This window comes from Enoplosus armatus, chromosome 14 (genome assembly GCF_043641665.1).
Source record: "Enoplosus armatus isolate fEnoArm2 chromosome 14, fEnoArm2.hap1, whole genome shotgun sequence".
Taxonomy (NCBI): Eukaryota; Metazoa; Chordata; class Actinopteri; order Centrarchiformes; family Enoplosidae; genus Enoplosus; species Enoplosus armatus.
The window spans coordinates 1,464,426-1,479,180 of record NC_092193.1 but is presented as its reverse complement, the minus strand read 5'-3'; the positions used below and the strand labels follow the sequence as shown (position 1 = coordinate 1,479,180).

The following is a 14,755-nucleotide window of genomic DNA, read 5'->3' as shown; positions in this document are numbered from 1 at the left end:
ATAGATATAGATATATAGACAGGTAGATATAGATATATAGAGATAGATATAGATATATAGACAGGTAGATATAGATATAAGAGATAGATATAGATATATAGACAGATAGATATAGATATATAGACAGGTAGATATAGATATATAGACAGGTAGATATAGATATAAGAGATAGATATAGATATATAGACAGATAGATATAGATATATAGACAGGTAGATATAGATATAAGAGATAGATATAGATATATAGACAGGTAGATATAGATATATAGACAGATAGATATAGATATATAGACAGGTAGATATAGATATATAGACAGGTAGATATAGATATATAGAGATAGATATAGATATATAGACAGGTAGATATAGATATAAGAGATAGATATAGATATATAGACAGGTAGATATAGATATAAGAGATAGATATAGATATATAGACAGATAGATATAGATATATAGACAGATATAGATATATAGAGATAGATATAGATATATAGACAGGTAGATATAGATATATAGAGATAGATATAGATATATAGACAGGTAGATATAGATATAAGAGATAGATATAGATATATAGACAGATAGATATAGATATATAGACAGGTAGATATAGATATATAGACAGGTAGATATAGATATAAGAGATAGATATAGATATATAGACAGATAGATATAGATATATAGACAGGTAGATATAGATATAAGAGATAGATATAGATATATAGACAGGTAGATATAGATATATAGACAGATAGATATAGATATATAGACAGGTAGATATAGATATATAGACAGGTAGATATAGATATAAGAGATAGATATAGATATATAGACAGGTAGATATAGATATATAGACAGGTAGATATAGATATAAGAGATAGATATAGATATATAGACAGAAAGATATAGATATATAGAGATAGATATAGATATATAGACAGGTAGATATAGAGTGTAAACACAACCAGGCTGTAAAGGCCGATTAGTGAGTTGATGACTTTTCGTGTTTGGCATGAAGACGTTAACGTCTTGTTAAAATCTGAAAGAATCAGCTGCAACATTAATGAATTTAAGCTCTGAGTGGATGTCTTGGTAGCTAAGATATTTGGCTTATTTGGACTGTGTGTACAACTGTCTGCATCATGACAGTATGTTGTATCCTGTATCCTGGAATTTCTATCCGATAGCAGCCAAAGCCGGACAGTTTTCCTGAAACATCTGCAGGTCTGGTACCCTTAGTGTTACAGATGGATTTCTTGTAAACAGTGAACTGTCAACATTAGAATATGCTGTATACTGCACAATGCTAGTATTTAGTATGGAATTAGGACACAGTGTCTCTGTACAGCAAAAACAAAAGGAGAGTCTTTTGTCTGTGAGTCTCCTGTGACTGTTCACACAGGTCATCTCAGTAATTTGTGTTTCTGCAGTCAAATCTCTCTCTCTCACACACACACACACACACACACACACACACACACCATGTCTGTAAACAAAACATCATTAATCTGTCACAGGACGTGGAATACGTTGTGAAATGAGAGCAGTGTCAGAAGAAGAAACAGTCAAACAGAAATCAAACACAAACCTCACGGGACAAAGAGATGAAAAGGAAACATTTCACTCAAATGACACGTCGGCACCCTGGTGTACATTAAAAAAACATTTCCTTTTTTATTTTGGCAGAGACCAAAAATAGCCTCTCAAAGTCTACATGCAGAATATTAACATGTCAAACACATTCTAGTCACATTTAGAGAAGTCACGGCTGTGATGGTCGACAACAAGTACAAACACGTTGCTCAGCGGAGGGGGGGTGGGGTGGGGGGGGGGTTTGACCTACGACCTGTAGACGTAGACTAAGACGTTACAGAAAAACTGTGACAGAACATAAAAATTATAAACATACAGAGAAGACAAACCTCCCTGAACTCACATTTTGGACCTCAGCACAGCCTCAGAGTCTCAGGTCGTTCTCCGCAGATTAACACAGAAGAAGAAGCACAAGCAAGAAGCTGAGATCTGGTGTCACCGCCGGGCCATCCCTTCTACTGAATCGAGCAAGGTAAATGGCACATTTCCTCTACTAGCCATGCACAAGAAAATATAAATGATGACTGAAGTATTACTTGTTTCCATAACAACCGAATCACTGTGAACTAATTGTTCTCTGAGGTTAAAATATATTTTAATATCTTTCAACCTCTGTGGCTCGTTAGCTAGTGAGCTAAGTAATGTTTTTCAAGTATTTTTTTACTTTACCTAACTAATGTTAGACAACGTTAGCTTAACAGCTTTGAATCACAGACTGCATATAAAGATGGCCGACGTCTCCACCACAGACTGTATATAAAGATGGCCGACGCGTCTCCACCACAGACTGTATATAAAGATGGCCGACGCGTCTCCACCACAGACTGTATATAAAGATGGCCGACTTCTCCACCACAGACTGTATATAAAGATGGCCGACACGTCTCCACTACAGACTGTATATAAAGATGGCCGACGCGTCTCCACCACAGACTGTATATAAAGATGGCCGACGCGTCTCCACCACAGACTGTATATAAAGATGGCCGACGCGTCTCCACCACAGACTGTATATAAAGATGGCCGACTTCTCCACCACAGACTGTATATAAAGATGGCCGACACGTCTCCACTACAGACTGTATATAAAGATGGCCGACGCGTCTCCACCACAGACTGTATATAAAGATGGCCGACACGTCTCCACTACAGACTGTATATAAAGATGGCCGACGCGTCTCCACCACAGACTCTATATAAAGATGGCCGACGCATCTCCACCACAGACTCTATATAAAGATGGCCGACTTCTCCACCACAGACTGTATATAAAGATGGCCGACTCGTCTCCACCACAGACTGTATATAAAGATGGCCGACGCGTCCCCACTTCCTCCCACTGTACAGAAATGAAGCCAAACTCGGATACGGCCGCAGCCATCTTGCACTGGTGACGTCATTTGGAGCCAGAGTCTGCGCAGTGGTGATAGGGGGGCAGCAAGGTCGAGTTCCCGCCCATGCACCCGCCCGACTCAATCGTTGGTCAATCTCAGCTGTCAATCATGATGTTTCACTCCCTTTTTATAGCATCAAATAACTAATTAAAACGCTTGAATAAACATCAGCATGATAAGAACTACCCAAAGATTTTTTGTTTGGCCCATATCCCGTCTGCTGACATGGAGGGGGCGGGGTTTCTGACCTATACTGCAGCCAGCCACCAGGGGGCGATCGAGATGTTTTGGCTTCACTTTTGGGGGGCTGTCGTCCATCTTTATATACAGTCTATGCTTTGAATCCCTAAAATACAATTGGTACGTGTGAGCTACACGTTAGTTAGCTTGCTAGCTAAACTTAGCTTAACTTGCCCCTATTATTGGTGGGCTAATATCACTAGCTCAAGTTTGTAGCCAGCTAAGTTGGACCAGTTGAGGCTTAGTGTTGGTGCACGTCTGACCTAATGTGAGGAGGCAGGCACATGTGTGGCCTCCAGATCTGCCACTTTGGGGCTGCAGACTTTGGTTGAGAATTAGCTCCAGCTAGCAGCACTGAGCTAACAGGTAATATGTTATGTATCTATCTGGGTACATGCTAGTTAGCACAATGATTGGAGAGGTATTGTACCATCGAGCTGTTAACTCCAGCAGAGCAGGCTTATATAAAACTAGATGGTGCTACACAGCTGATGTAATAACTTCCTCCATTTGGGCTCCGTCACCTTGAAGGTCAACACTGTCAACACAGCTTGCTATTGGTCAGTAGCGTGATTCAGCATGTCACCGCTCACCAAAGATGAACTCTATTCAAAAGGTCAGTGTGGATGTCGTTTAATTGCAGCCACTACCTAATCCTGACAATCCCATTGAAATTAATTGATTTTGGTCCAAACCTTCACTGTTATAATGCTGGTGTGAACTACTTTAGCTACTTGACTGGGCAGCTAGCTTTCCCCATTCATTATCCCCAAACTAATTTAACAATCAGTTTAAATTAAAGTCCTTCACTTCTTGTTAATCTTATTCTATACCTATAAGTTGCAAAGTGGAGTAAATGGCAGTGGAGTTAATGCATAGGTAATTGTCCTTGAGGGTCCTGATTCAGAAAAGACCACTTGACTGTGTTCACGTCACATCAGAGGAAACAGAACATTGAGAACTTTTCTTCACGTTGTTGGAACGAATCAGCTTTAAATGAGCGACAGCAGATATTTACTGGTGTTACTGTGAATTTAACTGACAATTTTGATGTCTGATAAAGATTTCTTTAGGGACGCCTTGACATTAATGGATTTTCACAGCAGCTTGTACTTTGAGAATATCCAATATGACGTGAACAAGAGAGATTGAGGTTTAAATACTGCTGAAAATACTGTGACAACGTAGCAAATACTATAAGTCAGCTTCTGCGTCCAGATACCAAACACCGTTGATTGAGAAAGAAATGAATACTAAACATCGACAAATACATGTTTGCATCACATGAAAAACAGAAAGTCAAACGTGTGTGTGTGAAAAAAGCTGATCAGAAGCAGACAAAGACTTCAGTTGAAAGTGCTGAGGTGGGACGGAAGTGGAGTTTATACGCTCAAGACAATTCAGTGAAAAGTTTGTGACAATTTGCAACGACGTTATCGGACTTTGATATAAAACGCACAAGAAGGCTGACTAACAACAGACGGGGGGGACGGGGGGGCAACAGACGAGGCATTGTCATTCACTGGATGTAAAGTTCCTGTCGACAAACTGTTAGGATTGTTGTAGGACTGAATCTGAAAATCTTTGTGGTTTCTTGTCTGACTAATGTCATGTGACTTCTTCATAACATTAATACGCTAATGACAGTGAGTTACTGCACACCACTAATACCTGTAGGACCGGTCTCTGGTCACATGTTAATACCAGAGAGGAAACGGGTCTTTAAGTGAGATTTATACTGTGAAGTATGTTTTGAATATTGCCTAAAGGATTATTGTAGGTTTTTTTTGTAAGGGATCCTCTGTGCTTGGAATGTCTCGCTGAGGAGCAAAAAAAACTAAAACAGACAAAAGACACAATTATTCTCTCACATTCAAAGAAAAGCCTTGATCACAGCAATCTGAGCAACCAAGACTTTTTCCCAGTTACATAAAAAATATCATTTTGACCTCCGTGTGCAGTCAGTCCTTTAAACCCCCAGACAGCCGACACTTTCCTTTACAATCCTCTGAATCCAGACTTTCGGACAAAGATGCAAAAACATTCCTGCCTCTGAGCGTTAAAATCAACACCAAAGTGGTTTTAGAAGAACGCACTCTGTGTTTCCCACCGTCAATGAAAACTACAGCTGTTCTTTCTTGTTGTTTCGTGGTGCGGATGAAGACAGCAGACTGTTTTTCCAAACATGAAACATTCCTTTCTTTAACAGCGACTGGTCTCTTCCCCCTCAGTGTCCTCCGTTCACCAGTCCGACTCCATCGGATCTCTGCGGCTCTGAGACGGAGGAGGCGTCGAGGCCGTCGGCTTTTCTTTTACAAAGTTAAAACTACACCACAGTACACAGTTTTCACAAGTCATGCGAATATACAGGAACTAGAATTGAGAAACATAAAAACCTTAAGTAAAAACTACTTTAAAGAAAATTATTTTAATAATAATAATAATAAATTATTAGCTTGTTTGAACACAGTGAAGTCTTTACATGGACTTTCATACCAAAGAATAAGTGTAAACATACAGTATCTATATCACTGGCTGGCTCCCACTCACCTCCTACAAAAACTAAACTAAACAAACTGCATTTGGTGATCAGCTGCACATTATTAGTAGAAAGGAAAACAGAGAGGGGCGTAGAAAAGAATCATTTTCAATAAATAGCACATTCCAGAGGGGCAGACATTACTCTGTTAGCCAGTTTACCAAAGGTACCGTATTCATAAAGCATTCAACAAATGAAGCGGTGTAAAGGAAGTAAGACAGCGGACACGGTAACGACGTAAAGTGACAGCGGGTTTTGACGATTCGGCTCCTTGTACAAACAAAGAAAAATTCCATCCAAAAACAGAAAAGGAGAGAAAATAAGGCCCCTTAAATAAATATTCTCATTCTTCTTTTTTATGGTTTCCCAGGAGAAAAAAATGAATACGTTAAAAAAATGGTATTCCCACGCCGTAAGAAAAAACTTATCAAAAAGAACCCAGACAAACACGGCTATACCATCCTGGAGTTAGTGTCCGAGGAAAAGTGTCCCAGGTTTTGTTTTTGCCGGCGACCCCTGTTGTTTTTCGGACATTTCCTGAAGAGACACACAGAGAGAGATTTATTCTTTTCCATTACGTAACCTCTTGACCGTGAGACTAAAGATAGACATTTTCTATTTCCTGGTAACTGTTTAGTATGAAATTCACTCTTTCTGCCCAACTACGACTCCCAAGATGCATTTTGGTTGGAAACATCCAATCAACGGGCTCCCGCTGCTAACGGCGGGAAAATACAATCTGCATCTTAAACGAATTTACTCTTGAATTTTGGGTCTATTTCAGATGAATGAACGAAACACTACGGCAGCGTGTTTTGATCAGCTCGATTTGTGCCTCCGAATGGCTTCTTCTCATTTGCTATGGCGACCGAGGCTCATGGGTAGTGTAGTGTTCAGACCCGTCCACCAAACTCACGGACAAAACCGGATTCTGCAGAAACAAACACTACATTATCCCAGAGAGTCCCGTGTTTCTGTGTTGAGTAACATTTAGGAGAAGATTAAAAGAAAAATTCACTCTCGGAAAAATACTAAGCAACCGCGTCACCAAATTTTGTTTTGAGATTTTTTTTCAGGTGAGAAATTAATCAGATTTCATATTTATGATCAAGTTCAAACTCGAGTCAGGCGTCCTGTTTCCCTCGCTGAGGCGGAGGGATACGTCCTGGTAGTCACATGTAGGTGGAGCACAGTGTCCACATTTAAGGGCTTTATTTAAAACATGTTCATGAAATTAGAGGCTTGTTTTACTGTCAAACAGCTGCCAAAAACCTCTCCAGTGCAAAGAGACACTGATATCTGATTTCCTCCTCAGAGTGACGGAGTAAAGTCTGTCTGCTGCCTCAGAGGAGAGAAACGAGGCCAAGTCAAATCCTGTTTAATTCTCCTCAGCCTTGAGCCTCTGCTGTCACCAGCAGCTCCATCCTGACAGACATCACACCTACACCGCATGTGTGATGGAGGAACAGGGAGGCTGCGTTCACAGCCGGCACGCTCACAGCGGTCTGAACTGTTTCTGTCTGTAGTTCAGTTTGTTTTGTCCAGCTGAGACAAACAACAGTCAGCGAGGAGCAGAGCCGCGTGGCGTTCTACGGCCCGAGATAATATTAATATTAATTAATTATTGTTAACTCATTTTCATAAAGTTCCTTTATAATATTAGTAGTTTTTTATTTATTTCTTTAATCTAATAATTATATGATAATATTTTTTTCTTTTAAAGCAAAACTACCCATCAATACAATGCAATAAAATATTAAAAAAAAAAAATCAAAGAATCATTAATAATGATATAATTAAATTAAATTAAGATGGAATTTTAAAGAGATAATGAATAATAACTTAATGGCTTTTTTAGCCATTAAGTGGGTAAAAATCCCTTTAAGTCCCATAATTTATGCCTCAAAAGGGCCTTAATATTTCATATTAATGTGTTTCAACCCCTCCTAATCAAGGTGTTTTTAATCCCTTAAAAAACACAGAAGATATTATAATCTATTAATCTATCCTGTAATTAACCCAAATTCATTTTGGGGAACCCCTAAATGTTCTCCTTAATTGAAAATGAATAATTTAATGCTCCCTGTACATGAACACATTGAATGTCTAACATTTTATTCATCAGTTGATCTCAAATGTGTGTAAACATTTTAAATGAATGTATAAATTAAAGTCTACTTCATTTGTTAATTCATTTGAAGTAAAGTTTCTATCTTTGAGTGGACGCCCCCTGACCTTGTGATGCACATCACCACGGCGACGATGATGGCGATCTGCACGGCCCCGATGATGGCGGCGATGAGGACGTAGTGGAGCTTCTGTCCACTGGGGACCACGTAGAGGATGTTGAAGTCCTGAGGCTCGTCACACTGAGGACCTTTGTAGCCTCCATCACACCTGGGGCACACACACACACACACACAAAGGAAGTTTAGTACAACCCCCCCTCTACACAGGTTACATAGCGAAAGCGTCATCAGGATGCGTTCAGGCACAGTACTGAGTGCAGGTCATCGGGGTCACTGTAGTTCTGGAGGTTAAACTGGAGGAAACAGACAATATGTGGCTCATTTATACTGAACAACAGACAAGTGAACCTCATGCAACTTCTTGTACCAGTTGGAGTAAAGTACTTGTACTTAAAAGTACTTGTACTTTACTTGAGCATTCTTTTTCTGCCACTTATACATATACTTATACATATACTTCACTACATCTGAGAGGAAAATATTGTACTTTTAACTGCACTACATTTATCTGACAGGTTTAGTTACCAGTCACTTTTCAAAAATTAGATTAGTCAATTAATCAAGTAGTCGATTGACTATTGACAACTATTTTGATAATCAAAGTGATTATTGGTGTGAAACCATTTCCTGGTTCCAGCTGTTCAGATGCAGATGTGCTGCTTTCCCTCTGAATGCTGTTAATAACTGTAATGTCTTGTTAATAATGTGGAGCTTTGTGAAGGCGTCACTTTGGGCTCTGGGTCATTGTGACCAAACGATCGATCCATTAATGGAGGAAATAATCAGCTGATTCATCCACAGTGAGCTAATAATCATTAGCTGATAGTTCAGAATGAGCTCCACCTCAACTCCAACAGCAACATCCTGCTTCACATTAATGAGGAGGAATAATCCTCTAATGATATAACCCTTACCCATAAAATAGAAAGACTCATTAAAGTACAAGTACCTCTAATTTGTACTTAAGTACAGTACTTAGTTACATTGCACCACTGAGTGGTAGTAGCACAGTGGTAGTAGGCGGGCACAGACCTGCAGGTGGCCATGTTGTATTTGATCTCACATTTCCCGTGAACACAGAAGCCGGCGTAGCTGTCGGCGCAGGGGATCGGCATCCCGGCGTAGAAACCGTCACCGTGGTCCAGACCTGTGGTTTCTGAGGGAACACGACAAATACTCAAACACATGAGAGGACGCTCAGCTGGTGTCACTGCTGCAAACGCTGCAGCATCAGTTCCTGTGTAATAAAATAATAAAACTGCTAAATAACTCTCACAACAGAAGGAATAGATTTCTAAAACTCTAATGAAATATGTAGGTATGTATGTAGACCACCTGCTGGGCAGTTTAGAGCTGTTGTATGGTTGAAATCAATACACTCTTAATAAGAACATTGATATATATCAATCCTAAAATGCACATTAAGGGGTTCTTCACACACACAGCTGTCTCTTCACTGTAACTCACTGCAGTAATAAAGAAACAGCCTACAAAGCAATCTGTACTGCTCATTACAGTGACTGATATGCAACGTACCAACTTCACACCAACACAGAGAAAGCCTCAAATAACAAACCCTGTGAGAGGGAAGTTGGAAGCTCACTGTTACGACTACAGGAGCCTCAGAGGACCCAGGAAGCGCCGTTTAATCAAACCTTTGGAACTGTCACATCGTCAGGAATATTACAGATTATGAAGAACGGTTTCATTGGTTTCATAAACTCAAGAGTTTTTCAAATCAGCAAAGCGTGGTCGTTCACTGAGGATTATTGCAGTAAGTGAAGCACCAACTTATCGTCTTTAACTTACAACACAAAGAGGATAATCACTAACATGACACCTTTACTGCTGTAATTACAGATTCAACAAATGTGTCATTTTAACATCCCGGGAATCCTTCCAGCACTGAGAGGAGCTCAGAGAGAAGAACATTAATGATAATTACCTCGAGAGCCCATATTTAGCTGTTTTTTCCCCCCAAAAAGACGAATGATTATAACGTGACAGAAATGATCGCCGAGCAGCAGACGATGAGTGGAAACCCAGCAGCATCTCCTCCACATGGTTCGCTTTCTTCATCACAGATGAATTTTAATCCACTACAGCTGAAGATGACTATAACACAATGTTTTGAGTTGAATGTTTTTAACTGTGACCAGCTTCACTCTTCAGTCTTTGGGAACCTTGAGTGATAAAAACATGTAGTTCAGGTTAAGAAAGAGGCAGAACGTGGCGGCTGTGAACGCAGCCTTTCTCAGAGTGAGAAATGTGCTGCTGCGTCCTTCACTGTTTGTGATCTTGACAATGGAGCGGTTTAATCCGATCCTCCTGTTGTCTGACTCTGAGTCCAAGTTAAAACACAAAGTGAAGGAGCTGACGGAGCTGAGGAGGAATCATTGCCCCTGAGACATTTTAGTCGCAGATATCGATGCACACAGCGAGCTGCAGATAATAAAACCCTCTGGATTCTGTTTCATCTCCTCTTTGATCTCCAAACTCAACTCTTGCATGGTGCAGCCGGGCGGGTAACGCTGCAAAAGGCCCTGGTTCTGCTCCACTAATCTGTGTTTACTTATGAGAAATTACAGCGTCACACCGTGCCTGGGCTTAAATAACAGTTTACTCACATTATGTTCAGCATCAGCAGAGATTCAGAGCTGTGAGGATTTAGATTTTCCTGCTCTGCCCATGTGAGGACATTATTGTGTATTAAAGAGACTTTCATAAAGTTTTGTCCTGCGGCTATGGCTCCTCAGCAGGTTCAGACGCAGGTTAACGGGCTGCTGAAAGGCCACAGGAAGTTTTACCATCAGCTGCATGTCTGTCAGCCCAGGTCCGGACTGAAATATCTCATCAACTGTTAGATAGAGCGCCATGAAATTTGGTCCAGACATTCATGCTCCCCTCAGGATGGATTCTGCTGACTTCGTTGATCCATTAACCATTAATGACACTCCCATCAGCCTCGGCTGCTCTTTGTGTTAAGTGGTAATTAACAAATGTTAGCATGCTAACAGGCTAAACTAAGACAGTGAACTTGGTGAACTTTATACCTGCTAAACATCCGCACGCATGTTAGCATGCTGATGCTAGCCTTTAGCTCAGAGCATCGCTGTGCCTAAAGCTGGAAGACAGTCGCCTTCCGACTCATGTTACAATTTGCAGTTTGAGGTCCTGATGCCTGATTAATCACCTGATCGATCAACGATCTGTCTCTCGGAACGATCGGTCCGATTTCCAACATGGCTGCTGTCCAACTAGTAACTACAGTTGTACAACAGATGTAGTGAAGTAAGAGATAAATCTGGAGTTTGGTAAAGTTTAGTAAAGTGGAAGTACCTCAAAATTGTGTTCAAGTGCAGTACTTGAGTAAATGTACTTGGTTCAATTTCACCACGTGTGAACTGATTGGTGCATCTTGCTGTCAATCAACACGTGTCCAGACTGGTCGGACTTCTTTTTGTCATCGTGTCTCCACATCTCACTTATTAACTTGGTGAGAGCAGCGTTATTATTACTGACAGAAGTGAAGGAAGTAAGACTTGTAATAAAGGTTGACACAGCTTCCTTACCTAAGACGTTTACTTTGAAAGGACTGCTGTCGTCTTTCTTCCCCAGCTTCTCTTTATCAGCTGTGGAGGAAACACATGGACACACACACAGATAGTTACAGTGACAGTTCCTCTAAATACGTACGAACAACGTGAACATTTTTTAAAACAAATTTGAACCTTTTCGTCCAGCTGCAGGTAATCTGTTTATTGGCTGTGTGTGTGTGTGTGTGTGTGTGTGTGTGTGTGTGTGTGTGTGTTATTTACTCTTCAAGACAGACTAAAGGAAGTGGAGGATGTCGGAGGATGTTTACCTCGACGTCTGAGTCTCGCTCTGTTTGTCAGAGTCGAGGCGGTCAATCTGAGCTTCACTGTGTGTGTGTGTGTGTGTGTGTGTGTGTGTGTGTGTGTGCATGTGTGTGTGTGTGAGTGTGTGTGTGAGTGGGACGGCGGCGGGTGACGACAAAAAAACAAACGAAGAAAGAAAGAAGCAGCAGGTTTGGTGTGTTGTTGTGGTTATTTTTCTGTCGACAGGCTTCATGTCTTCATGCTGTCTGCAGGAGGAGGAGCTGCTGGGAATGTTAAACAGAGCACACACACACACACACACACACACACACACACACACACACACACACACACTCACACACACTCACACACACTCACACACACACACACACACACACACACACACACACACACACACACTCACACACACTCACACTCACACACACTCACTCACACACACACACACACACACACACACACACACTCACACTCACACACACTCACTCACACACACACACACACACACACACACACACACACACTCACACACACACACACACACACACACACTCATCCATTTTTTATGCTCCATCATTCCTGAGGAAATATTGACAAATCTCTCTCCTTCTCTCTGTCTTTGTCTCTCTCTCTCTTCCTCACCCATCTCATCCCCATCATCATCCCTCTCCCCCCCCCCCCCCCCCCTTTATCTCCTCCCCCTCATTCTTTCCAGCGTCCTCCCTCTCCTTGTCTCTTTCTCTCTTTGTGTTGAATGCAGAAAAGGAAAGAAAACACTGATTACATAACAATCTGCTGATGTCAGAAAAGAATAAACACAATCTAGTATATGGACACCCCTGTACTTCTGGTCCGGGTTCATTAGCTCTAATAGGGGGAATCTTAATGCTCCAACATGCGATGATATTTTTGGGAGTTTGTTGGGCTGCTGTGAAAGCTGCCAATCAAACTCTGACATGGACCAAACAACCGGACTGAGACTGTGAGGAAAGGGGGGGGTCTCTGTTCACAGACAGACTCGATCTGTCAATTTTATGATAGTAGAAATGTGATTTAAGTCTCGGTTCGACAACACGCTAATAGCCCGACCTGAACAAAAATAAAACCTCATAGTGTTGTTAAAAGTCAGGGGGTCCCCTGGGGACAGCGAACATCTGCAGCAGAGTTCATGTTAATCCATCAAATAGTTGATATTTGAGATATTTTACTCTGAAACACAAATGTGACTCACTAATACAGATCATGCTCACAACCCATCGCCTGATAAAGTATGTGTGGGTCAATACTTAATATTGGTAATGCATCAAAAAACTAGAGCCACCTGAAGCTTAAAACTAACTGCCATGAAAGAAAGAAAATAGCTTTGAACTTTGCAGTTTTATCCTTCAGAAACAATAAAAATCACAGTTTGTTCCTTCAAATCAAATCCTTTGAATCTGGTTTCTGGTGTTTGGAGAATCAAAGTGTTGGCCGACGCCCCGAGGAGACAGCAGATCAGGAGAGAGGGCAGGTGCTCTTCACCTCAGGGTGCTAGACACCCCTCCCCCCACCCACCCACCACCTCCCCGAGCCAATCAGACGCTTGGTCACCGGCCACCTTAAAGCCATAACCACTGACAAGAAATCCATAAATCCTGCCGGGTTACCGTCTCCTGCCAACACCCAGAGAGAGAGAGAGCCGCGAGTGTGTCTCCGGTAAGACGACACATTGTGATTCAAGGTGAGTCTATCAACATAAATCAGATCTGAGAAGATACTCGGAGGAGGGACGGAGTCTGGAAGAGCTCTGGGTGTTGGCACAGACTCTGAAAAACATCAGACAGCAAACTGTGACTGCAAATGAGGTTTGTACCCCCCCCCAAGATAAAAAAAAATAATTGATAGATCAGAAGAAATAACAGGACTCATCTCAGCTCTGTGGTTTTATCTTCCTCGTTAAAACCTGCTGTGGTTCTCAAATACACACATATATACACATATATACACATATATATATATATATATATATATATATATATATATATATATATTCTTAAGAAGGCTGTTTTGGTCATGTCACTTTCCTCTAATTTCACTAAAACTTTAAAGTAGCTTTTGGGATCCGCTGTAAGAGCTGTATTTACTCTACAGACGTATGAAGCAGCGATCAGTCTTGACTGCATAATTCCTCTGCGTCAGATTAAAACAGGACGTGTAACGAGGTGTGGATTAATGCCAAAGCTCAGCTCCCATAGAAACAAACTGCATGCTTGGTTTGTGGGTTAATTGAAAACATTGGTGATTAGACACATTAATTTGTCTGACACGGTTTCAATAACGAGGCTGATTTATGGCCGAGATGAAACGGTCACAGTTGTGCAGTCGGCAGCGAAACAACATCAATCCTGCATTTCACTACATCAGCAAATTAATATGTAATAATGATCTCCGTCTACAGCACTTAAATAATGTTGGAGGTAGAAGAATTCAACAGCAACAGCAATAAGAGTAATACGAAAGAGGGAAGGACGAAAGAAAGAGAAACAAAGAGAGAAAAGATGGAAGAAAAATGAAAACAAGAGGGAAATAAAGACAGAAGAAAGAAAGAACAGGAAGACGGGATGAATCAAAATAAAAAAGAAGAAACAGAAGGAAGAAAAGAAATAAGGAAGGACACATGTAAGAAAGAAGGAAGGATAGAAGGAAAATAATAAGAGAAGAATAACAGACATGAAAACGTTGATGTTAAAACTGGATCTCGAATGAAACAAGAAATGTGGGGCAGTAAAAAGTACAATATTTCTCTCAGAAATGTGGAAATACTCCAATAAAGAACCGAAAACCTTTAAACTCGTCTCACTTCTAGAAAGCGAATCAGAGAAAGTGAGTGTGCGAGTGT

At 40.8% G+C, this 14,755-nt stretch overlaps 1 protein-coding gene across 1 annotated transcript in view; it reads right to left on the bottom strand.

The window, feature by feature from the left end:
• Window positions 1-6,223: 6,223 nt before the first annotated feature.
• The window catches only part of LOC139296975 (tomoregulin-1-like), a 55,527-nt gene continuing 46,995 nt past the window's right edge, over window positions 6,224-14,755 (bottom strand). The window contains exons 7-10 of the mRNA XM_070919550.1: window positions 11,593-11,652; window positions 9,053-9,176; window positions 8,007-8,168; window positions 6,224-6,308 (exon numbers count right to left, since the gene is read on the bottom strand). Of these exons, the coding sequence (XP_070775651.1) occupies window positions 6,224-6,308; window positions 8,007-8,168; window positions 9,053-9,176; window positions 11,593-11,652 (431 nt within the window). The remainder of the gene's footprint in view (window positions 6,309-8,006; window positions 8,169-9,052; window positions 9,177-11,592; window positions 11,653-14,755) is intronic.